The 25,957-nt window shown below is 44.3% G+C and overlaps 3 protein-coding genes across 7 annotated transcripts in view; all 3 read left to right on the top strand.

The window, feature by feature from the left end:
• The window catches only part of LOC137868419 (immunoglobulin-like and fibronectin type III domain-containing protein 1), a 54,180-nt gene extending 53,994 nt beyond the window's left edge, over positions 1 to 186 (top strand). The window contains exon 25 of the mRNA XM_068705192.1: positions 90 to 186. Within this exon, the coding sequence (XP_068561293.1) occupies positions 90 to 186 (97 nt within the window). The remainder of the gene's footprint in view (positions 1 to 89) is intronic.
• A 152-nt stretch (positions 187 to 338) lies between these two features.
• On the top strand, positions 339 to 5,908 carry LOC137868445 (uncharacterized abhydrolase domain-containing protein DDB_G0269086-like). The gene is made up of 5 exons (XM_068705233.1): positions 339 to 835; positions 2,459 to 2,946; positions 3,412 to 3,478; positions 4,059 to 4,590; positions 4,677 to 5,908. Coding segments are annotated over exons 1-5 (1,368 nt in total). The 5' UTR covers positions 339 to 556; the 3' UTR covers positions 4,679 to 5,908.
• A 6,079-nt stretch (positions 5,909 to 11,987) lies between these two features.
• LOC137868444 (protein phosphatase 1 regulatory subunit 12A-like) lies at positions 11,988 to 25,875 on the top strand. 5 transcript variants are annotated; one of them, XM_068705230.1, is made up of 7 exons: positions 11,988 to 12,640; positions 17,147 to 17,163; positions 17,307 to 17,436; positions 19,251 to 19,355; positions 19,535 to 19,585; positions 19,730 to 19,780; positions 21,825 to 22,379. In XM_068705230.1, exons 1-7 carry the CDS (start codon positions 12,539 to 12,541, stop codon positions 21,864 to 21,866), a joined length of 498 nt encoding a protein of 165 aa, XP_068561331.1. In that variant the 5' UTR covers positions 11,988 to 12,538; the 3' UTR covers positions 21,867 to 22,379. The 5 variants fall into 5 exon arrangements, with proteins under 5 accessions (XP_068561331.1, XP_068561330.1, XP_068561332.1 ...); XM_068705229.1 differs by lacking the exon at positions 21,825 to 22,379 and adding an exon at positions 20,650 to 20,720; XM_068705231.1 differs by lacking the exon at positions 21,825 to 22,379 and adding an exon at positions 20,653 to 20,713.
• Positions 25,876 to 25,957: the final 82 nt, after the last annotated feature.

Here is a 25,957-nt window from a genome sequence, read left to right as displayed (position 1 = left end):
GCCAGTCTGTAGAAATGTGTTTTAAAGAAGTGATTAAAAAGAGATTACTGGCGTTATAACCATGTTATAGCCCGGTCGTGTCACACCAGTTTAACCCACAGTGGCCCTACACGACAGAAGCGTGCAACTGCAGCGGAACACAAGCAGCTCCGGGCTCAGCTGCAGACAGTGAAGAGGAGAAAATAGCGCACAGTAAGCGTACGTGTAGTTTCTCCATTAGATGACAGCGGCGCACATGGTGGCGGAGGCTCAGCCACTCCCCGTTGCCCCCCACCCCCCCCTTCCTTCCTGAATGGACGATCACGGTGCCTGCGGTCCACGCCCCCCTCTCACCGCCTCATCCTCTGCTCTACCTCTTCATCTGCTGCAGCCTCTCGGTACTTTATTGCGCGTTGATTGAATCCAGCTCGGTTTGCGCAACTTTTAAAAGAGCCTCCTAGGGTAAAACAGCGCTTGCACTTCAAGTCCAGTCTATTTGACGCACCGGACTCCTTGGGTATCACCTCTCAGCCGGGCTAGAACATTGTGTCCTTTGCGTGTTAAGGGGGTGGAAAACATGACGGCAAAGCATCGAAGAGGGAAAGGCAACCACAAACACGAGGATGGCTTCTTCAAAAACGACCTGGTGGAGTCAGAAGTCCGCTCTGGAGCCAATAACCACGCTCTCCACCTGGTTTTATTCCTGCTGATTGTGATTGGCGGTGCCACTGGCGCGTGGTTCTGTTTCCAGCAGCACCAAACTTTAACCTACTTAACAGACAATCTCATGGGCATGCAGATGAAAATAGTGAAACTGCAGTCCTCCCACGAAGAAATGCGACAGTCAAGCAGTGAGGTAAGGAACACAAATAGACCGAGCAGCCTTTATTCCTGTGAGAATGTGAAAGCCTCCCGAGATCGCGGCCAAACGGCGCAATACGCCCCCTGTGATCGTGTCCCATTATGTCCCATTATGTCCCATTATGTCCTCGAGCTTCTGATTTACACTTTGACTAAACAAGTAAAAGGCCTCAGCACATGCTCACAAGTGCGCGTTGTCACTTACAAGTGAGGGAAGCTGAGACCTGCTAGGCCTCCTATCACATTTCAAAATGCCAACAGCCTGACTGGAGTGAGTAGAAAACGCTGCTATTTCTAACATCCTCCACGCGCAGCTGCTCTTGACCTGCTGCCATCTGCAGGGACTTTAGAGCACCGACTCCGTGGACCTGCCTCAGTATCAAGAGTTCTCTGTGGGAAAAAAAAAAAAAAAAGTGTCTTGTTGTGTTTCTAACTGGGAGTCGAGAACACAATTCTAAAGTTGTGCAGAGGATGCTGCCAAACACACAGTAAAGAAACAAGACAGTAGTGAGCCAGGGCTAAATTTAGTCTTGAGGCTTTGATACTGAACACCGGGCTCAGAGGCTGTTTACCGAAAAGGTTGTAGAGGAACAGAGAGCGATGATTGTTTCACGCGGGGGGAATAGTAAAGTACTACTTCAAGAAACTTGTGTTCCTCTGGATCCGCCTGAATGAACTGAGTCACTGCGGACAGAGGGTCCTCGTGACGCTCATAGCGTTCCAACTATGTTTACGTTGCTGCAGGCGACTCCAGGCAGAAGAGCAAGATCAGCTTTTTTTTTTTTTTAAAGATGAACTTAAACAAAACAAATCCAGTCTGACCACTCCTTTCCCTTCTCTCATGCAACCCCACCTTTTCTAATGAGTCAAACACTTTGCATGAGAACAGCCAGCTGAGCCGGCTCAGGCTTGTTGCAGACATGGTTCCTGTTCCAGCAGCAACAGAAAACAAAAAAGTTTCACCAACCCAATGCTGGTTTTCTCCAACACCGTCCCGAGTGAGGCTCCTAATGAGCCGACTCAACTGAGAAAATCACTTCTTTGCATTGCTTCACAGCAATATGATACATATAATACATATACACACACATACACACAGTGACAGTTATCAATCTCAAAAGCAAGTAATGTTTACAAACAATATCATATATTAAAGAATCTGTACAAAAGAACTAAAATATGCACAAAAAAACTATACGATAGTTCTGCAGAGCTACTAATGCTTTAAAGCTGAACAACTAGAACGTTATTGCACAGTATTACCATGATAATGCAGTACTATATCACAAAAGGTTTTAGGTTATTGTTTCACGTGACTTCTTGCAAGGAAGTAAGGTTCCACTGAGCTCTACATGCATGAGCAGACCTGTTGTGATTGTTTAAAGAAATGCTTTATTTTATGGACCTTCATACCCTGATATAGGAGAAATGTTGTTTTTCTGACTTTAATTAATAGAAAACTAGAATTCAAAGCATCTTTTGCATCTCAGATGTTCGGTAACATAATGTTTACTTTATAGTGGAGTCCCCTTAAAGAGACTATTGAAGCACCAGCTCAGTCAGAATGATAGTCACTGGCCATCTTGACCTAACTTCGCTCCCCTACGTCTCCTTGCAGCAGCACGTTTCAGAGAGCCTGGAGACCCGCCTGAACGCCCTGGAGGATTCTTACGCTCTGGCCCAGAAACAGGTGGGCATGGCCTTGGCCACGGCTGAGCAGCTGAAGACGTCCGAGCTCCCCTCGCAGGTGCTGTCGCTCCACACGGAGATGAGAGCCCGCCTGGCGGAGATGCAGCAGGCCACCGTGTCCCTGGAGCAGCTGAGCCAGCTGCAGACCGTGCTGCAGGGGAAGAGCGAGGAGTTCGAGGGGGTCAGGATCCAGGTGGACGGCCTGGCCGCGCTGAGCGCCGCGCTGTCCCACAAGGTCGGGGTGTTGACGGGGAGCGTCGGGGAGGCGGAGTCCAAGCTGGAGGAGAGAGCGGGACGCGTCGCCACGCTGAGCGCCAGCTTGGACGGACAGGCCGCCGAGGTGATCCGACTGAAGGAGCAGCTGGACGCCTACCAGGCTCAGCTCGAGGCCAGCACTCTGGAGATGGCTACCGTCAGGTGGGTTGTGGGAAATAAAAAAAAGAAGCAGCAGCAGCAGCAGCAGCAGCAGCGTTTGGAGCTGTGGAGGAAATAGCTCACCTCCTCTGACCCATAGCTTTATGTTGACTTTGTCAAAGCCCCTTTTCTCTGTCACCGTCTCCGTGTTGCTCTAGTCCACAGTCACAGGCCTCATATCCGCGCTGCAAGACTTCCCTGATCTGTATGAACATTTCTATTCTAGCTGAATGGTTTGGCATTAAATGTCCCTTTTGTGTGTAAAATGAGCGCTCTCTATGAAGCTTCTGTAATCATGTAAATGTTCTATTGTTGCGCGTGTGAGATGAGAAGAAAGCAACCAAATGAGGCCATTGGTGCCAATATTTTAACAACAAGGGGCCAGGCTTCATGGGGGCTAGACAATTCATTCTGTAGTATCATCATTATTATTATTATTATGTGATAATTCCACTCGCTGTCTTTCAGAGGGTTGCTTGAGAGTGAACAGACCCAGCGGATCCAGCAGGCCAGTGTGGAGGAGCAGCTCGATGCGGTACGAGGATCACCAATTCAGACTATTTAGTTTTTGTATTCATGCTCAAGCTATCCTTAACTCCGCCCACAAAGCTCCGATTGGACGAATTATTCTCCAGCTGGCTGACATATCAGTCAACAACGAGAGATCTTGAATGGCTGAACAAATCCTGATGCATGTGCGCGATTCTGTAATCGGTCTAAATCAGATCATGTCAAAAAAGAAATAACTGCATATGTCACAGATGCATTTTTAGAAGCAGTTCTATTCTAGATCTATAATGGCAGAACATGCGTGACACGCCTCAGCACACATACTGTCAGCACACACGGTCTCTTTGCTATTTCTGTCCACTTTGTGCCCAAAGGGACCCATAATGAGATTTTCATCTCGTTAATTTGAAGGAGCTAATTGCCAGTTATGGAGTCTCTGATGGATTTACATTCTACACTACACATTCTATGCTTGCTTTAATACGTTGTCATGTGTCCCAAGGCACCTGGATGTCCAGATAGCTGACCTGTACATGATTTCTTATCCAGAATCCGGTCCACTATGAACTAATCTAAAGTATTTTATTGCTGTTCTATCGCTGTAGCCGGTGGGACAGACGGAGGAAGAGGAAGAGGCAGCTCCCGCGGCTGAGGAAGAGGAAGCTGCAGCAACCGAAGAGGCGCTTCCTGCTGATGTAGAACAAGAGGCGTCCAACCCGGAAGAAGAGGCGGAGGCGGACGAAGGAGGAGAGGCAGCCGCACGGGATGAAGCACCTGTCGAGCAGGAGGTCTCGGCGACGGATGAAACTGCTCCCGCGGAGGAGGAGGAGGAGGAGGCGGCAAAGGAGGATCAGACGGAGCAAGACGAGCCGGTCGCCCTATCAGAGGAGACGGCGGAGGGGGTGCAGAGTGAGGAAGAGAACCGGGAAGCGGACGAAGAGGAGACACACAAAGCGGAGGAGGAGAAGGAGGAGGAAGCAGAGGAGGAGGTGTTGTCTGAAGCAGAGACGGGACTGGGAGGGGAGGAAGTGTCAGGAGGAGAGGAAGAACAGCAGGATGTAGCAGCGGAAGAGGAAGCAGAGGAGACGGATGAAGAAGAGGAGCCAATAGAAAATGATGCTTTACCAGAGGATGAATGTAAGTAACAAACTATTTTACAATAATCAATATATGTTTTGGCTTTGCTTAATGCTAATGTGTTCTTGTTTCGTTGTGTTTTACAGAGAGAATGTCACCAGAAAGAGATTTTTTTTTGTTTTTTTGTTTTTCCATGCCGGACATCTCCACCAAGGGGAACGGGAACGTTCTCAGAATATTCTAGAACAACGACCGTAGGAAGGCATGGTTGATTGCTGTTGTTTAGGTGCAGTGTTCATGGCGCGGTTTGCTCTCTGGAAGGCGGACCCTCAGTCAGGAGAAATCAGTCACTCCGCTGGATTCAAAGCTGAAACATTTACCTCAAAAAGTACGACGCGGCTGTTAAAAGTTAGGAAACGAGTAATTCAGGTGTTTTCCTGCCAATAACAACCTCAGAAGCCTTAATCCATAAAACGATAACTTTCTACAGAGTATTTTTTTTTTCCCCCACCGTCCACGACTCACTCTTTGTTTATTGTCACGGTTATGTTCTGTGCTAAAACTGGAAAACTAAAAGCCAATGACATAGACTGTCCATCACTGCAGCTGAAGCCATAAGAAAGGCCTGATTCTTCTGAAATGTGCCGTGAGATAATATTTCAACGGTTGCCGTTACTGAATGTATCCCGGCTGTTTACTCAGGCAACACAGCCAACAACAAAAAAAAAGCAACTTTGATAAACTGAATGTTTTTAAAGGAAAGACTGTAGTTGATAGATTTTTTTTTTTTTTACTTTTTACAGTACTTTAAAACTGGAGGTTTTGCTTTGATTTAACACGTTTTTAACTGATTACAGTTCCTTTGTAAAATGCAGCGGTCAACGAGTCCTCTACCAAGAACGGTTTCAGCATCATGCTACTGCTTAGTTCACACTTTACATCATTTAGTCATTTAACAAATAACAGCTGCATATTCTATACATTATACTAATAACGACTAATAATGTGTCTAACTTAAGAGGGGGGAAAAAAAAACAGTTCAAAACTGTGTCTCTCTTAAGCTCTTAAGACAACTGGAATAATGTGAAATCTTAAAAAAAAAAAAGAAAATGTGCCAAGCTGTGATTATGGCAAAGCATAAGATCAGTTATTAATATAAAATATATTGTTATATCGGCTCTTTTGAGGCGTGACAGAATGATGTCGTGCTTGTTGTCGGATGTGTTCTCGGTACCGTCAGACCCGGACACCACTGGACTTTTTACTTCTACAGAAAACGCACTGTATTTGCCGATGCATTGGTTACTGTTAGTGTGACTCTTCTCACATTGTCATGACTTTTTTTTTTTTTTTTTTTTTTTTTTAAATAAACCCTGGTTCTTTCACTTCTGTGTACTCGATTCTGTGCTGTTAGTGTCGGACACGATTCATATTGATCACATTGTGTTAACGGTGCAAGTGCAACACACGCCAATGAGCCACATGGTTGCACTGTCTGACATGTTCTTTCATTACGATGGAGACACTCACAGACCCACGGCAGGAAATAGTCCCAAACAAATGCACTATGTACCCCTGGTTACTAAAACGGCAGTTCCCAGATGTTTTATTACAACATCTGCACGTTTCATGTGGAAGGAATGAGCATTTTAATATACATTCTGCAACAAACTGCAACTCGTGTCAAGACTTTGCTTCCATTAGACGTTGGTAGACAGGAAGTCTCTCTCTCTCTCTCTCTCTCTCTCTCTCTCTCTCTCTCTCTCTCTCTCTCTCTCTCTCTCTCTCTCTCTCTCTCTCTCTCTCTCCCCCTCACAGTCATTTTGTCCAGCCTCTCCCACACATCACTGCTGCAGTGTGTGTGTCTCTGACCTTCCACAGGGACCATGCAAGCGTTTGTTCCCAGGTAAGTTTCAGAGACACTGAGTCATGCTGTTCTATTCCTGGATTCTTATTTCAATTATTTTATCTTCCGCCTGACAAAGCCGCTGTTTTAACGAAGCTCCTCGACCTTCTGTTTGTCATCTTAATGTGAAGTAACTCTGCTCTGCGCCGGTACTGTAGGCCTCTTTCAACTGATGCAGTTTCATACTTTAGCTGCTGAAAACGAGTCCGTCTCTTCGATAAGCTTCTGTATGTACATTAGTAATTATTGGCCTAGGGATATTACTCTAAGCAACTACTTTATTCATTATTAACTTGTTTTTAAAGCGGACATTTTCGCTGTAAAAAGGCCTTCGGGTTGCAGAACTGGGTGGACAAAATCGAATGTCCTGTGCTTTGCACATTATACAGCAGAGTGAGCGGCCGACCAGCCCGCTGACTCTCAGTCAGGAATCAGGGTGACTCCTCGACTGAGAGATCAATAGCAGTAAAAGCGTAGTAGGCAGCTCTCTGGGTAAAACACGAGCCTCGCCTCTAACGCTCGCTCAGCTCTTTCTGTTGTCCGTTAAGCCTCTTGTGGAAATTGAGCTTCAGGTCTTTAAGTGACAGTGAAAATGCACTTTCAGGGCATCTTATCTTGCCTTCTTAATTCAGTGTTGTTTTTTCCCCGGTTTAAATGTGATGTTGGGGTGATGCATAATGTAGGCAGGAAGTATGTTAAAGTGTCAATCAGTGGGACGTCACACCTGCTGATGCAGCATGAGGCTACAATTAAAGATGCACATCTTTCTGCAATTTGTTTTCAGAAAATTAACATATTATATATATATATGCATATACACATATACTGTATATAAATACATATTTACACACACACACACACACACACACACACACACATATACATATATATATATATACACATACATACATACATACATATATATATATATATATATATATAAATATATATATATATACATACATACATACATACATATATATATATATATATATACATACATACATACATACACACACACACACACACACACACACACACACACACACACACACACACACACACCATACATACATATACATTCATATATACATATACTGTATATACACATGTATATGGTGAAAAGATGAGGGGATGTGACTGTTAGCCCCCACCGGGTGCTAGCTAGCATTAGCTGCAGTTGTTTTCTTCATAAATATATAATACAGTATATATATATATATATATATAGATAGATAGATAGATAGATAGATAGATAGATAGATAGATAGATAGATAGATAGATAGATGGCCTTGTTTTGTGGAGTTGCTCTTATTTTAAAATGTACATGTAAGGTCTATTTTTTAGTTTATGTTGATAAGTGAGTCGAATGCGTTTCCTGTTATCGTTTCTCCATTTGCTTCACAGTGCTGTCTTGAAGTGGTATTACTTGAATCTCTACTCTCACAGGTCCTATCTGACTCCAGTCAGGGATGAGGAGGCAGAGTCTCAGAGGAAAGCGAAGTCTCGTCATGCCAGACAGACGCGCAGGTCAACGCAGGTAAAGATCAAAAGGCTGACAGAAGTTCAGGCTTTATTGGATTGGCTTTTGACTGTTGACAGATATGAAGCGGTATAAATGTCCTGCAGGGAGTGACTCTGACTGACCTGCAAGAGGCTCAGAAGACCAACAGCCTGTCTCCTCAAGACAAACAGACGGAGGAAGGAGGCACTCTGGCTGAAAGGAGCTGTCTGAAGAAAGGCTTGACGGATGACAGGAGAGTCAAAATCGGCTCGACGGAGACGACGGAGATCAGCCCCAAATGGAGCAAAATGGACGAGGTTAGTGTCGGGGGAATTTATGCAGACTGGGTATACCGGCCCCTGCAGCACCTTGATCTGGAGGATGTTTGTGATTTATCTACGAGTCGTGTATTTTTCCTCTTATGCTTGTACAGCAGGGGAACATTGAACCCAGGTTAGAATCCCTCGCCGAGTCTCCGATACCAGAGCTTTCATATTCGTGGATTGCTGGATCCCATGGCCTGCTTCACTGCAACAACTCCTTCATAGGTCAGGAAAGCATTTCTTATTTATGTGTGTGTGTGTGTGTGTGTGTGTGTGTGAGAGAGATATTGAAGTGGAAGCTCTTCCCTTCTGCCACAAACTGGGCCTGTGTATTTGACGAAAATGGCAAAATGCAGAATTTTAAGCATTGTTTTTACACCGGATAAATAAATATTAAATCTTACAGGATGTTATCCAACATAGTGATGTTACTTATGTGGGAGGATAATTAGACACCAGAGGCAAACTGTTATGAAACTCCCAAAATATTCTGATAGACTTCATTTGAATTTGGGAGCGGCAGTACAGAGATGAGAATCCTTTGTATTCAACAGTATTTTCCAGATGTTGAGATGCCTAAACAGTGATATACATTCATCAATCTTATGAATTGTGTCATCAGTCAATCAGGTTTATAAACAATTTTCAAAGAATCTATTTCGGGGCTAAGAAGGAGGGCTTGAGGCCTACAGGAGCTCAGACGGAACATTCAGGTTAAGTTCGTCAATAAGTGTTTATTCTCAGCAGAAGAGATTAAAAGATAAGCGTACAATAGAAGTACTTACTGTATGTGTGCAGCTGGTGAGGGACGGCGGAGGGATGAGAATCAGAACCCTGTTGAAGACGAAGCACCGCTGACCTTTGCAACAAGTCGACGACACCGCTGTGACGGAGAGGTATGTGGAAAAACCTCGGTGCTCTTTTAACAATCACAGAGAGAGAAGAGGGGGTTGTTTTTTTTTAGCTGCTCTGCATGATGGCGTTTTGGAATATTTTCCGTTGTCTCCCCCTCGCCACCACTAGATGGAGCCAAAAGATTTCCTTATTCTTTCCATGCCTGGTTATACTGAGGAGAACCGAGTATTTACAGTTCACTTTAACACAACTACCGTCTAATACGTTCAGGTCCCTTGAGAATGTGTCCCAGTGAGCTCATGACACGCTTTGGTTATCAACAACTACGTCTTATTTATGACAAAAAAAAGGGGTATCTCGATTTCAAACCACTTTCACAGCTTGGGATCTCGTGCCATTTCATTCTTCAATATTCATCAGCGGCATTGTTTCATCCCGTTTCCCCACCCGAAAGCTAAGTGTGCTTCAAAAAGGCAGCCGAACTGAACTCTGGTCTCTGATGCAACATTTTGAGACGCGCCGCAATCGCGGACGTGAAGCATGTGTTCAGAGGTTCTTTTAACTAGAAGTGCTGGTTCATATCTCATAGAAAGACAGTCCAGGAGGACCAAACCCCCCCCCCTCCTCCTCCCCCTCCTCCTCCCCCTCCCACTGAGTCGCTTTGCTTCCATCGCATCACATGGCTGAGGTGTCTCGGCATACCATACCATATTGGGCAAACTGAGACGCTCTCCGCTTAGCCTTGGATTCAGAGGGATTGACTTTCTTTTTTTCCTCTTTCACCCTCTAAACTGATACTGCGCTCCCTCCACCTGAGGGCCGCATGTACAAAAAACCTGAACCTCATCATGAATTCCTCCAACCGGGTGAAACCTTGGGCGACCCACTTGAGTTTCACTGAGGATATTCTATTAATCCGTGTTGCTAAAAAGAAGATAGATGCCGTGGGGAATGAGGGGGGGGGGGGGGGGAACACAGGGGACACGTAGATGATAAGGATTATAGATTATAGATTCTCTTTGAGCCGCCTCCGGGTCAGTGGCTCAGCTGTCCCCCACGGTGGAATTCTGAAACGGAGATCTGTCGGTAACACGAGAGTGTCGTAGCGTTACGGAGAGGACTATATCTGTCTGTGATAATTATACCGAGCGCGCGAGGCTTCATCTGGAAGCACGACAGGCTGCCCATCACCAGAGCCGACCTCTGCGTGACTCCATGATGATCTGAGCAGATTTCTTTCCACAGCGACTTTCAGCAACGGGGGGAGAGAGAGAGAGAGAGAGAGAGAGAGAGAGAGAGAGAGAGAGAGAGAGAGAGAGAGAGAGAGAGAGAGAGAGAGAGAGACACACACACAGGTGTGGCTAAGAGATTCTGCTACGTGTAAGCTTGTCGGCGATGGTGGCGGTTATGATAAGAGGGAATTAACAAGAGATAGAGCAAGCAGGAGTGCCTTTTGCAGACAGTTTTCTTTCTACAGCAGCACTTTTGGGATTCAGTGATTAGATCCCGGCTGGTAGCACACCTCAGAGCACAGCTCTTCCACGTTTACTCCAATGTGGGAAGGCCTGAATCTGAGGGTGAGGATCAGACTGGGCCAACTCCAGCTGGGGATCAACTCTTTATGAAGCTCTCCACCAAGTCATATTCTCTTCAGATGGAAGAACATGCATGAATATACTTTATATTACAAGATTTATACCATCTGTCACAGAATCCCTCACAGCGATACAATACAGAAGAGTTTAGGAACCGAAGAACATCAGCCTCACTTTCCTCTCAGCCCCTCTTTTTCCTTCCTCTGTGTTTTTGTCGTTATCTTCCCTTTAATCTATTCGCAACGAGCGTGAGGGGGTTTAGGAACAGCGATGCGCCGCGTACCTCACTATAAAAGGAAGATAGCATGAGCCGGCTTGTGCAGAAGACTGTGGGGAGAAAGTAAGAGGGGGGGCTGGGGACAGTACATGTTGGGAAAATACGCTTATATTGCCTTCTTGCTGAGAATTATAGATGAGAAGATTGATAGCACTCTCTGTTGTCTGTATGGTAAATGTGAAGTTAAAGCCAAGCTGCCGGTTAGCTGAGCTTAGCATAAAGACTGGAAAAAAAAGCTAGCCTGGCTTTGTCCAAAAGGTGACAAAATCTGTGCACCAGCACCTCTGACGCTCACTAATTAACATGTCATATCTCAATTCAATTCAATTTGTACAAAACCCGAAATGTAAACACGTTACAACTGACTGGCCGTTTCCCTGTTTCCAGTTTTTACGCTAAGCTAAGTGGCTACAGCTTCGTACAGTAGTTATAGTAGACATGAGAGGTATTGATTTCCTCATCCTTTCCCCAAAAACTATTCCGTGATTAAGATGGTGACTTTGTGGAACAAACTGTTGATATTCGTTACAAACCTCATAAAAAGGTCACAACATTTAACCAATGCCTCGTTGAATGAGAAATAAATTCGACACATTTCGGTGAGAGGAAGCTGTGTAGCAGCATCTCTCCTCTCCATCACACTGTGGGGCCAACACAGTTACTAGACACTTCACGGTTGATGATGGCTCCTCAGGTAATACGGTGTTGACCTTCCAGGACACAAACTGCTGCACCCCCCCCCCCACCCCCCACCCCCCTCTCTCCAACTCTGGCTCTTTGTGCTCCACCTCCTCCTTATCCTCGTCCACATCAGTGGACAATTTTAGCCCTCAGTGCCGAGTCCAGCCACAGCAGAGCCTCTGGCAGATTGCCAGCGCTGAAGAGAGCGTGGGTGGGTGGATGGGTGAGGAGGAGGGGGGGGGGGGGGGGGGGGGGGGGGGGGGGGGGGGACTGGGAGGGCGACCAAGCAGCGAGAGAGGAAAAGGAGAGAGAGAGGGAGTGCGAGTATAACTTTGGGAAACATAGGAAGAGGCAGCAAAGGGAGCAAACTTTTCTCTCCTGGTTGCTTCATTTTGGACTTTTTTTTTTTCTTTCTCTCTTTCCACATTTCGTCAAAGACGTCAGTGTTGAACAATTAGTTTGCTCAGATTAAGAGTTATTTCTCTGCGTTTTATTATCAGAGGACAGTTTGTTGTTCTTTGCATTTTTATTTTTTTTTATCTGATTATCACTTCACTGTCTGGGCTTTGAAGAAGGCGTCACCACACATTTGGAATCCCTTACAAACTTAGCTGCAGATCTCTCCAGCTCATGGGAGTGTGAAGCTGGACTGACACACACACACACACACACACACACACACACACACACACACACACACACACACACACACACACACACACTGTTGTTGTTGAGGATTCCCCGGCAGCGCAGTCATGGGCATCTGCGTCACCGTTGCTTGAGGGAATCTGTGCAGCTGTTATCTGCTGGTGGCCTCGGTGAACGTTACAGTAGACCTGCCGGTCCAGAGAAGAGGGGGGGGGGAGATGTCATCCTACTACCCGCGCACCAAGGACCTGACTCGCACCAGGAAGTCACTGACGGAGTCACCGCCGTCCTCTCCGTCCCCTACGGACAAAAACTACAGAGTAAGACCAGAAACTTTTCTTTAAAAGACAAATGCACTTTTTGGATTTTACACTTTATGATTTCACCAATGCAGCAGGAAAGATGCTTCTAGTTTCATATGTCTATATCTCTATGTGCAATTTATTTTCATGAAGCTGTTAAAAGTAATGATATTTGTGACTTTGTATGTTTAAGCTTCTTCAATTTCTGATTAACATAGCAGCTTATTTCCCCTGGGTGTGAATGATCCATAAACCAGATATTATTTTACCCCCTGGATTCAACACGTGACAGCACAAGCTCTGTCTTAGGTTCATATAACGACTGATTCATTTCCCAGCAGAAATAATAATACATACTCTGTGATTTCCACCTCTCAAATGTGAGGAACAGTTTCTCTCTTTTTTCACATCAAATTTGAATTTTTTTTCTTTATTTTGACATTATTTTGGCAAAGCAATACCTGGCACATTAACTGTGTTAATTTAAATAATTGTCGCAGCCCTCGTTAACTATCACTCTTGACATGTGCAGTTTCAATGTTCAGTCAAACGAGCAAATATGTCCACTTTTCATTAACAGGATAAAAGTTATTCCCTATGAGTATCATCATTACCATCACTCCTGAGTCACCAAATGAGTTCATTACAGTGTTGAAATAACTCAGTTCAGCTCAGCACATCTTCTGGGAAAAAGACTTTTGGACTGGAATGTTTCTTCTGTAATTTCCTGTTTTGTTTTTCTGTGTAAGTGGCTTATTCTCATGGGCGTTGTTTGAACTGTTGTGTTTATGTCAGTGCAGCAGACCGATTTAAAGGGGCAGAGAGAAACGCAGCCATACGGAGCAGCGCTATTCAGTCTATTTGAGGACCCCTACATTCGCTCATCTAACGTCATGCAACACTACGGCACAGTTGCTAGCAGTGAATGCTAGCACTATTCCCGCTTTCTTTTGGATCCGCGGTGAAACTCAGGCATTTATTTTCCGTGACGTCGGCCCAAATCTAAATTGGTTTGACTTTTGACTGGAATCAGGTTGATGCAGTATTTTTAGTACTTGTTTCAATGTTTTGATGAGAACCCGGTCCTCTTCTGTAAACTATGGTGTGCGATACAGCTGTGAGCAAAAGGAAGTAGTATAAACAGGAACACATTTTACTGGATGACACACACATTGTGGCAGATCTTAAGTGGTGGAAAGTAACTAAGTACATTCATTCAGGTACTGTGCGTAAATATACCACATCTGTACTTTACTTGTTTCCATTTAATGCTACTTGGGACTTTCACTCCACCACATTTCAGGGTGAAATATTGTACTTTTTACTCTACATTTAACAGCTATAGTCACACACATTATATACGTTTATGAAATGTAACACATGAAGATTAAACGGTTGGTTTAATACCTTTGACTTGAGACTTTCTACACTAAAATTACAGTTCAGGTGTCCATGAGTTGTTAGCGGTTCCACAAAATATGTTGTTGTGGCTGATGGAAGCAGACCAACAGCCAGGCTGATAACACAAAAGAGAAATAAAGAAGGTAGATTACAGATAAGATGAACTGGTGTATGTTGTGAGTGGCTGATTGGGGAAGTGAGAAGAGGTGAGCAGGAGGTCTGGTGAGTGCAGGGCTTAACGAGGGACGGGTGAAACTAATCAGGGCGGGACAGACGTCCAAAATTGGCGGGAAAAAACACGCAAAAGGCGGGAAGTGAAGTTATCCGGAAGGAAAGGAGAGGTGATGACACAATTAAACAGAAAACTATAAATAAATCACAAGAAACAAAAGAAAACAGAGGCGGGACAGATTACGACAGAATTATTTACAACCCTCAAAAACTTCCCTAAACATTTTTTTTTAATATATTTCTCTTTTATTTTGGATTCTAAATACTCTACAGGATGTTTACTTGTAATTTGAGTATTTTTTTGCATTGTGGTATTAGTACTTTTACTGACGTAAAGCATCCGAGTACTTTTCCCCATCACTGGATGCGAGTCAGAGGTTTTGAAAAAGGAAAAACAGGAAGCTGCTCATAGACGAGCTCAGACGCTCTGCAAAGAGTTAATAGCAGGAGTGGCTGAAATGAGCAAAGGTGAGTGAATGTGGAAGAAACGTCTTTTATGGTTGTGTGTGCAGCCTCGGCTCCAGCGGAGGGGGTGAAGAGAGAAAGTTTGTGCGTATGTGTGTGTGTGTGTGTGTGTGTGTGTGTGTGTGTAGCTCACATTTTCCTACTGCAAAATCCAGTCAGCTCCGTAGGAGTGATGCTGTGAGAGGAGCGCGGGAGGAGATGAGAGGGAGAGTGGAGACCCTCCTAATGATGATTTCATTGGCTCTTGCAGACTGCCGTTAACGTTATTGTTTCTAAAATGTAGCAGTGAGCTCGTGCAGGAAGCCTGACTCCGTCACCCCCCCCCCCCCCCCCCCCCCCCCCCGGTGTGTATGATGTTGGTGCTGGCAAACCATAAAAACTGGAGGCAGATGTGTTTACAGAGCGCCCGTGGTTCAAGCATGCATGTTTCCATCAGTCTGACACCCTGTTGTTTCTCTCTCCCCCCCCCCCCCACCACCCTCCAGTTGATTGTCTCTGTTGCATCTGCTCTGCCTCGCGTACTTTGCCGCAGAGTGTGCCACTTCTGACTCCCTCTGTCTTCTCCAAACAAGGGAAGCACATTGCAGCCGCTTTATCAGAAGAAGAATTTCAGCTCCGATTCAGTTTCTGGGGTTTTGTTCAATTTTGAACAAAAAGCACCATGATGCAGACATACATGTAAAAGTGTAAGGATTCCCTTTTTTTTACTAAGCATCCCGTCCTATATGACCCCCACTGGGCTCGCTTTGGATGTCAAAAAAAAAAAAAAAAATCTAATTTTACACCAATTTGCTAATCCTGTAGTGTGAAATAGGTTTGCGTACAGCCAGGAACTCATAATCTTGAAAGAGTTTTTATGAAGCAGACGTCACGGTGATTTATTCATGAAATCAGGGGTGGGGGGCGGGGGGGCAATCAGTTGATTAATGAATGAGCACCAAATATGATCGAGGAATATCCTCAGTCCTCCAAGAGATTGGAGCGAGCGGGCGCTCCATCCTTGGCCCTTTTTTTCATCTCGGGTCACGGAGGTCTGTGTGTTTTTTTTTTTTTTCCTCCCCTGGGTAGCTCTGCTTAAAGCACATGACCACATAAGGACAGGCAGCGCTGGCTCAGTTATGTAAACACTTGCTGAGGAACAGCTCCTTTGACGCTGCATGAAATCCCCCCACCACCACCACCACCACCACCACCCAAAAAAAAAAAATCTGCAAATGCGAGCGCAGGAATATCCGTTCGCTCTGTCCCTTTTTGACACAAATTGTCCTCCTGTAAAGCCCAATACTTCAATGCGGTCTACATCTGCTTCTTGTCTCAAGCAGCTTGGATCACCAGCGCCACACAAGACGTTTATTTCCAAACAGAGGTGTTTAAAGCCCTCCTTTTTCCTGGCGAGACAGCAACTCCAAATCTTTAAAGTTTAGGAGTTTACAAGACTGCATTCAAAAAGACATCATTGATCAGTCTGGCATCATATTGTGGCCTTTCCTCTCTCTCCCTCAATGTCTCTCTTGATCGTAAACACCTCCAGTCATCATCCTCTCGTGTGCCACGTTTATCAGCTGATGGCAGGGAGTTATCTATTTGCTCAGTTTGGTTCAGAGCAGAAACGGGTCTAGGGGGGGGGGGTAAAGGTCTGGATGGACACGGGGTTTTGATAGCGGAGACCCTTTGCACACAGTGTATGACGTGGATATTAGCACAGGGAGGGCAGCAGACATAAACTGATCCTACCAGCTAATAAATTATAGGCATATCTTTTGAGGCAATAGGATTTCTGAAAATAGACCCGAGTGAAATCCAGTTTGAGGAAAAACACTACGAGGGGAGTACACTACCCAGACTCCATGGTGAAGTGGAAACAAATTCAGCGTGTGATCACAACAGGCAGAGTAAGGCACAACTTGGCAGCCGTGTACACTGGGCAAACCACCGCCAGGGCCGCACGCCATCAGGCTGCTGTCCCGAGGTCAGACGTCGACCCGTCACGCGGGGAGATACTTTGCGTCTGATGTCATGATGTCATCTTTATGCTGCAGGCATTTTTTTTTTTACGTGGCAGCCGCCTGTTCTGAAAGATTAACCGGGGCTCACCGGGGGGGGGTTTGACCCGCGTGAACCCTGCGAGTGCAGCGTTCGGCTGAATTATAGATCACTTCTTGCAATGCATTTCTTCCCCCTGGGACTTCAGGTCTTTGAACACAATGTGATAATTCACTTTGAAGTTTTTGTTTTTTTTTCCTCCCCTCAGTTGTTTTGAAAATGGAAATAATATTTCACCGCCAAGCCTCTGGTTGATCATATCAAACAAACAAATCTGGATCTAACCACAACTGAACATTGTTGTTTTTTTTTTTACACTGTGTTGTTTCCCACGCTGAAGTATCGAGTGATCAAACTAACACAGTTTGTCGTTTGTTTTTGCAGCATGACAGATTGTCAAGGTGAGGATTCATCTTTTTTTCTTTTAATCTCCTGTAATACAGAACTGCATTTCCAGAGAGAGAACAAAAATCAAAAAAATCAAAAATCAAACGATAAGTGCCCTAAATAAAGTGGCAGCTTGTACTGAATGTGTTACTTTTAGATACGACTCCAGTGGGGAGAGCGCGACGGACAAACCGTTGGGCCGCACCGGCTCTTACACTCGGAGGGAGACGAGGCTGGCTGCTCTGAGCAGACAGGAGCAAGACTCCACCGCCAAAGACTATAAGAAGGTAGTAAGTTACTGTTCCCTCCAGTTTGAACAAGCACAATCCCTCCACAATGATTCACGCGGTGCAGAAAGATTTATCTATTTTAATAACATTCCAATGAGGGCAAGCAGACGGAGATTTAAGAGGACTTAAAGATAAGAAGAATTTGATCTGGTAAATATTTGAATAAAAATCCACATATTTTTTTTTAAATATTTACAGATGTTGTACTTTGACATATGAAAAGTGTTAATATTTTAAATTAATTTTAGTGATTGCCCATTTAGATAATTCCAGTCATAAGTCTAGAGGAAACAGCGGAGACTGTAAGACGACAACCAAAGAATTAAAAAGAGTCTCAGCTACTTGCAAACATTAAGGTTCTCCATATGTGGGGAAGGACGGGACAAATGAATAGAAATCAATCAAACAGAACTAGGCCTGGCTAACTCCTATACCTCTGAGGACAAAACACAAACGAAAAGGATTAACTTGCCTACCTAAAAATAGCTTCAGCATAACAAATACAGGGGTGGCATTGTCCGATAATCCTAAGCTCTCGAGACTAAAGTGGACTACGTGTTTGTAAAATGTAAAGGGGACCTCAACTCACCGTCCGTCCTCAACCTCCCCCCACAAAACCTTCAAGACAAGTTTTCAAAAAACAGAGAACAAAATAAAAGAACAGGATCTCCTCAGGCGTTCTCCTTTTATTGTTGTTTTATTGGCCAGCTCGAAGTCTGTGGAAACCAATCAGCAGCATTACTGGCCTGCACAGGTGGAAACCCATCATCCTGTTAGCACCTGGAGAGAAAACAGGGGAGGAAGAGAGAGAGAGAGAGAGAGAGAGAGAGAGAGAGAGAGAGAGAGAGAGAGAGGAGAGAGAGAGAGAGAGAAACACAAACACTCTGCCACCGCCTGGCACATAACAAGGCTAGATCGGATTCAGACGTTGGTCTGTTTATATAAATGGATGGTTATACAAATAACTGAAAGCAGGTTTTAGATAGTCGATTGATTTCTTCATTGCTTTATTTATTTGGCACGGAAAGTGTTTAATATTAAATAAATAAACAGCTATGAAATTAAGAAATGCTTTTAGTAAGTATCAAACGCATTCAGCCACAAAGCTGCGGCTAGCTGGCTAACGGCTAAAGCTAGGCGGTTAATTCAGGGTTTCCTAGCTCTGCATGGGTTTGGATTCTGAAGAAGTTCCTCAGAGAAAAGACACACAACTCTGTGAAGAACATGAAAACATTGTTTCTCTTTGGACGCTAGTGAGCTAGCTAACAACGGTCTTCATTTTGATGCAGCCGCGCAAGCTAGCTGGCTAGCTGGCTACCGATACTGTGGAGTGGCTATCACTGTTTAGGTGGTTGGGTTTTAAGTAATATATATATATATATATATATATATATATATATATATATATATATATATATATATATATATATATATATATATATATATATATATATATAGTAGAAATCAACTTGGGCAAAAAAAATAAAATGAAAGAAAACTTTCACACTTTTTGCTCTTAGCTAGCTACTGACTAGCTGACTAATTCTAGGCCTAAAATAAATTAAAATGATTTCCAATAAAATATTTTTATTACAGAAAACAGAATGATGAAACATGCTCACAATTTTTCCAGCATCGTATGTATATACATATACATATATTATTATTTTTTTTTTTTACATAGGCTTACATATACTTTTGGTTTTATTGTGAACACTTTGTGGTTAATACATTTCCATTATAACTTTTTGTTTTCTAACCTTCTGGTGTGTTAAAGCTGTTCCTTAATCTTCACCACGTTCAACTTTCAGATGTATGCAGAAGCTTTGCACGAGAACGAGAAGCTCAAGTCCAGGTTGCACGACAGCAAACACGAGCTGGTCAAGATCCGCTCCCAGCTGGACAAAGTCACTCAGGTACAGAAACCCCAAAAGAAGAAAACTATAAATTCAGCACTGCCTCACCGCCTCACCATCAACCTTTTCCCCCTGGGTGTGCAGAAGGAAGGTCGTGGCTAATCACTTCATGAAATCATGTTTCAAAATAAATATTATTCTCCCAATACTTACAATAACAGCACCATTCTGACTTCTAGAGGCACGACAGAATATCAGAGAGATCAACGGTACATGAATCTGAGAAAAGGGTAAGTGTCTTGGCAACATTTTGGTATTTTATTTGATGATAAAGATTCTCCTTTCTTGCTCTTTTCCCTTCTATTTTTCCTCCCCCCCCCCCCCCCCAATGAAGTATATTCATTCCAGTTGTTCCATCTTTTTTTTATTTACAGGAAAAACAAGCTCTTGAGAAAAGAGTGTCAAACATGGAGGATGAGTTGAAGGTCAGTGCATTCAAAAATAAATGGTGCATACTCACCCTTGGTTTAAATAGCATATTCTCTCTCTCTTATACAAGTTGTGCGTCATTTATCTCGGATGTGAACGCTGCAATAACGCTAACAGTACTTGAAGGTACACACCTCCAGCCAAGCCCCTGTTGCCCGTGCTAAATCAAGCGCGCCTAAAGTGTTTTTATGGAGCAAAAAACACACACACACATACACACAGCCAACACATTCTCACTCCAGGGTTTGTTGTTAGCCAGGTGGGTTTGAAGTCAGGGAGAGGGGAGATTAATGCCTCGGGCTCATTACCCACAGTGTTCTGCTGGGCCACTTCCTGCCAGGCTGAGGAGGAGGAGCCTCTGCGCTGCGTCTCCCCCTGCTCCACTTATCCCACTGTTGGGGTGAACATTGTGACCTAGTTCTAGCTTGAATACCAAACCCCCGTCCAAGAGCAAAAAGACCTGCTTTTGTGAGACATTCCTGCACTGCACTGTGTGTATTCTGCTTCACAAAGCAAGGCAGGGCAGAGCAGCAGAGGGAGATTTCAGACTTGAGTAGACGTGGCCTGCACTGTGTGTGTGTGTGTGTGTGTGTGTGTGTGTGTATGTGTGTGTGTAGTTCATGCGAGCTATCACAAACGACACAATACGAAATTTGATTGTAATGGCAGTGCTGTCTTTCTCAACAGATACAAATCACGGCTCAGGTCTGAGAACGTGTATATATATATATATATATATATATATATATATATATATATAACACGCAGGCAGAGACAGGGACGTTAGAAATAGGACGCATACAGCAGTGTGGTATCGCCAGCAGCAAATGTTTGACCCCCCCATCGTTGTCGTGGTTCCCTTCAGCAGGACGCCCCGCTGCGGTTCCGCTGTGGGTACCAGCCCTGAGAGAGCAGGGGGGAGAGAGGGGGAGGGGGGGGGGGGGGGGGGGGGGGGGGAGAGACGGTGAGTGGTAGTGATTGACACCTTGCCTTGTCACCTCGCACGATGTTCACACGCGTGGACGCACGTCTGCATCACGCGACGCACACAGGCACACCGTTGCTCTACTTTTTTTTTTGTTTCTTTCGATAGCGAAGCACGCCGAAGGGGAGCTAGTTTGTCACTCACTCACAAAGTCACTTGTTCACGTTTTTTTTTTCTTTTTCGATTTGGCCAGATCTAGTGCCAACACCCGTGCCACCTATACCGGGAAAGGAGCGATAGCAGCAACGCTTCCTCGAGATGCATAAATGACAGCTGCTGTAATTTAAACACAGACACCACCTCGTGTGAGTGTTACTGCTGTTTAGGTGTTAAAATGACTGCAGTGGTGACACTCTGCAGGTGACATTGCAAAAAGCTATGACACTCCTTCCCTATAGATGGTGCACGTAGGCATGGCTTCACCTCCAGTAAAGCACAGGTTGGATTCTAAGGACTACCTCTTCAGCTTCTGATCCTTGCTGGTCTGTGGCGCACCGGGCCTGGTTCCAGGTGCTTCTCATCACTGCGTGTCCTTGTTTTCCCTTTTTTGAATATAGTCTCTCCATTACTTTCCAGGGTCTCACATTTCATACAGAAAGCTGAATTATTGCTCCGAAGCTTAATCAATGTGAACTGTGCTGAATGATCTGCAGGACTGGAGAGTTTGGTCAAAATCAAATTTAATATCAAAGAGCTCAATTTTTAAGAGAGTAATAAATTCATTCAGAGTGAGGCATTCTCTTCTCTCTCGCCGAGGGCACCTCTCCAGAAAACTGCACCTTCTTGATCCGATACCAAGAGAACATTACGCGCATGAACTGTAGCGTCCCAAACACAGGCTCGCTTCAAATGTCTTTCATAAATGTGTTTTGGTGTCGAAAGAAGCAGCTGGATGTCCTTTTTAAACCTCAACTTTGGCCTTATTCACGTCTACGCACTTAATGTTTGGGTAGGCTGAGACACTACAATTGCTCTGTGTGTGTGTGTGTGTGTGTGTGTGTGTGTGTGTGTGTGTGTGTGTGTGTGTGTGTGTGTGTTACGTGGTTTGCCCTCAGGAATCGCGTCAAACCACAGATGTTTCTCTTGAACCACATTGAGGTTCACCTCAAAAAAGTCAGGCCAAGAAGAGAAGAAGGGGAAATGAATCACTTCTTTTCCTTTTGACTTAAAACTGGCAAGGCTCAGGTGCTCTGCTTGAAATAGTAGAATTTAAATTATCTTGATTTCTTTTATGCATTTTCTTTAGTCCCTATCCTCTGCAAAGCTACGCATATATACAACGCTTCAACAACTCACCTCTCTCCACATACAGCCCAGGTCTGATGAGCACAAACCCAAAGAGAACTGGCTTCCTTTGCCTGTTGCAGCTTTTGCTATTTCTCAAACCCCCTCCCCCCTCTTGTTGTGTAAATATTCGTTTATATAAGTTTCCACTGATGAGTGCATCAGATCTGTTGTTCTGTCTCTCTCTATCTGTGTGGGTGAGTGGATATGTACACAGCCTCTGTATGAGTCTTCCTCTTTGCACATGGGCCTGCCTCCCTGCATGCTTTTCTCCGTCTGTATCTCTCTCTCTTTCTCTCTCTCTCTCTCTCTCTTTCTCCTCCTCTGCGCAGGCTTTCCCCGCTCTGGCTCAGGTCCAGACCTTGCGGAGGGTGAACGAGTGTCTCCTGGCCGAGAACAGAGCCATGCTGCGTGTCCTCGCCCGCCTCTCCGAGACGGCCTCCATGCCGGAGACGGAGGACCTCTGATCCTCTGACATCATCTGTCTTCCTCCCCCCTCCTCCCCTCTTCCTCTTCACTTCTCAGACTACATAACTTCTACACTCCCCTCTCCTTCTGGTGCCTCGTCCTCTGCTGTGTTCCTCTCAGGCAGGTCTTGCACCCTCCAAATGCTCCCCCCCCCCCCCCTCTTGCAATGTATCTTCCTCTGCACTCTTTTAACCCAATCTCCTTCATGGCCATCAGAGGCCAACCCTGCTGACCCCTCGCCTCCCAAAAAAAACCCCCCCATTTCACATCCTTTGAAGTGTCGTTTTTTAGTTACATCCATGCTGCATGGGGCTTCACATGGCATGAACATTTCTTTGGTTATGATCTAAATAAAACGTCTACAGCAACAGTCTGATTCCATAAAGAATAAACACATTCATCGAGGCTGTCGACGTAAAATATGTGGATGCTGCGTAATCAAGGAAATCGCCATTCTAGTCGATCTTCCGAAGGAAATGAAACGTGGGAGATCATTAGCATTCGAAATGAGTCCCGAGACACCGGGTGCGTTTTCGGTTCGCGTTTCCCAAAAAAAATCTTAGAGCACGGCATTAACCACGAAGATGGGATTTATACACAGGGATTACGGTCACCATTGGGTGTGACAAAAACAGCTAAATGAGAAAAGAAAAGGGACTCCAAACATGCGATTTGCAACAGGTCATGAACATGTTGCCATGGGACTTTGCTCATTCACCAGTTCTTCGGTAACACGTCACAGCTAGAGAGCAGAGGGTTATTGTTTGTCTCTAGCGGAGGGGAAATACTTTGGCAAAGAGGGTGGATATTTTTAGTCATGCTCCTCATGAGAGACATGACCTAGATTTAGGAAATTGACCCTCTCTCAGCTTCTCTCTCTCTCTCTCTCTCTCTCTCTCTCTCTCTCTCTTTGACTTTGGTCTCTTTCACTTTTCACATGCGGCGCATATCGTCAAAGTCACTCATCACTTGCATGATTAAGTACCAGTGAAGCATGTCCTCATTGCTTGGCCTCAGACTTTACTGAAAGAGAACTTTTAGTCCACTTGTTGTTGGTTTGTGGTGATATTGTGTCATTGTAGTCCTGGTGAATTGTGTCACTGTACCGTCTGACAAACGTCACAGTATCCACAACCCATTGAACATATATATATATATATATATATATATATATATATATATATATATATACTGTTTATATATATATATATATATATATATATATATATATATGTGTGTTAATGATGTCATGTTCTAAAATACTTTCTTTCCTTCTGCGGCTCCAGGTCTTAACAGAGCTCAAGTCAGACAACCAGAGGCTAAAGGATGAGAACGGAGCTCTCATTCGAGTCATCAGCAAACTGTCCAAATGAAAAGACGTCTGAAGCTCCCGTCCTGCGTCTGCGGACGCTCCGACCCTGACGGCAGTTTAATCATCCACGGTGTCCCAAGCTGTCTCTCCGAGTGACGAACGATGGCCTGCCTTCGCAGAAATAAAAATTCCCGTCGGGACTCGTAAAAAAAAGATCCCGACGACAAGTGTTAAAGAGTTTCAGTCAAATTTCACCGCGCGCGATGACGGAGTCACCGGAGTTGTTCCTGCGTCGATTTAGTTGTTTTTCACATTCACCAAATAGGGACCATGTTGTACTGTTTGAATAACCTCGTCAAGGCACAGTTCAAACCAAAACCGTGGGTTTGCATGAAGGTACTGTTTCTAACACTATAGCCACACATCACGTTGAGACGTCACGTTTGTTGCTACATCGCCCACTGCAAAAAAAAAACAACAGTATTTTAGTGTTGTCTTAATTGTGAAAGAGGAGAGAAGCAAAGGGCCTCAGAGGCCACTTAGGCACGGAGATACGAGCGTTATAATTTCAATCAGAATACATGAGCACAAAGGTGATATGATTTCAAAATGTCTACGCCATGACAAAGATGTTAGGGCTTAATAAGATGCATACTTTGGTGTGTTTTTTTTTTTGTCTTGATTGACAACTTTCTCAGGTCTGTCACCTGCTCACCTCACAAGGCCTCTAACATTAAGATTTCATAACTCCAACTTCTGTAACCCAAAAACGTCCCTTTATCAAACCATTTCTAACTGGTTTGATGTGTTTTTCATGACATTTCAGTCAGAAATGATAATGTCCCCACTGTGTTTGATATGATGTTATGTCTTTCTTTACTGGTTTTAGTTTCCATGATGACGTAATTTCGCGTTTTGCCAAATTCTGTTCATCGGTTCTTTGTGTGGTTTCACAGTTCTTCTTTCTTTCTTTTGCATCAAAGCTTCAAAAACAGCAGGATGGTGGTTGAGTGTGTGTGTGTGTGTGGAAGAAAGCGTCCTTTCTCCTGTAATAGAGATATATTTATTTATTTATGCATTTCTCCGTTCTAATTTTGAAACTTTGTTTACTGGATTTGTTTATAAGGAATACACGATTTTTTTTTTTTTTGGCCATCTTTCTGTTTGGTGATGAAAAACTATATATGCCGAATGCCAAAATCTTCCACCGGTAGAGGCGCTTTAAACCACTCCTGGCATTTTAGCCTCCACAATATTGTGTGATTAATAATGAATACATATTGAGCACAACACAAGGTTCCGAGGAATAAACTCTTCCTTACATGTGGTGTAGAATTACATAGATTCTAACTCGCTGTGTTTTGATATTGTCACGATAGATTCAGTCAAATTGAATTAATTATTGCCCAAATGCAGTTGCCAGCTTATTACTGTAGGTAAACCTGGCTCCATCTAATGCGAACCAGCCCTGCAATAAAGCCCGTCTTTTTTTTTAGTTCTGGTGCTACTGCATTGTGTTTGCATTAGAGTCAAAGTGTACCAGTCAGTCTACTTAATGAGGAGTACCAGTAAAACCACGGAAGAGGCTGCTGCCATGGAGCTCACAGAGTGCCATCACCTTCACGAGGAGGTTACGTCATCCCTGGTTCAGAACATTGTGGTTTTTATCATATTTAATGTATAAAACTACCATGACTCAGCATGGTATTAAGATCCCTTTAGCTGTAGAGTTGCTGGCAGTGACGAATAGCGTCTGTCTTCTCTTCACTTTTAATGGACGAGTTGACCGAAGTCCTCAGTGTTTGACCCTTTGACATCGCCTTTAAGAGTCCGACCAGAGCCAGGCTCAGTAACATCAGCCGTTACCTTTGATCGCGTCCAAAACTACAAAATGAGGCACAACAATTTCCACACATGCTGTAGATATATTGAACGATGCAGCATCTTGTATATTGAAAAATGTTTGTAATGTGTTGATGATGGCATAATACACACGCACATGGGTTTACTCACTTTGCTTAATAAACTGTAGAGGAAACGGAGATGCTTCTCAGCGTGACGTTAATGCACCATCATCATTAGCATATCGGCGGCACAGAGATCACCAGGGAACACTTCAGCGTA

Source organism: Cebidichthys violaceus, unplaced genomic scaffold (assembly GCF_023349555.1).
Source record: "Cebidichthys violaceus isolate CVI_PGR_0920_01 unplaced genomic scaffold, fCebVio1.0.p SCAF_110, whole genome shotgun sequence".
NCBI lineage: Eukaryota > Metazoa > Chordata > Actinopteri > Perciformes > Stichaeidae > Cebidichthys > Cebidichthys violaceus.
The sequence above is the reverse complement of the archived record's forward strand: the minus strand, read 5'-3'. Positions and strand labels throughout refer to the sequence as shown.

What these genes read in the sequence shown, in the direction of transcription:
- LOC137868445 (XM_068705233.1), top strand. Translation starts at nt 557, where the DNA reads ATGACGGCAAAGCATCGAAGAGGGAAAGGCAACCACAAACACGAGGAT. An exon ending in CTGGAGATGGCTACCGTCAG is followed by an intron (nt 2,947 to 3,411) that starts GTGGGTTGTGGG and finishes GCTGTCTTTCAG; the next exon opens with AGGGTTGCTTGAGAGTGAAC. An exon ending in TGGAGGAGCAGCTCGATGCG is followed by an intron (nt 3,479 to 4,058) that starts GTACGAGGATCA and finishes CTATCGCTGTAG; the next exon opens with CCGGTGGGACAGACGGAGGA.
- LOC137868444 (XM_068705228.1), top strand. Translation starts at nt 12,539, where the DNA reads ATGTCATCCTACTACCCGCGCACCAAGGACCTGACTCGCACCAGGAAG. An exon ending in CCGCCAAAGACTATAAGAAG is followed by an intron (nt 17,437 to 19,250) that starts GTAGTAAGTTAC and finishes TTCAACTTTCAG; the next exon opens with ATGTATGCAGAAGCTTTGCA. An exon ending in ACATGGAGGATGAGTTGAAG is followed by an intron (nt 19,781 to 23,807) that starts GTCAGTGCATTC and finishes CTGCGGCTCCAG; the next exon opens with GTCTTAACAGAGCTCAAGTC.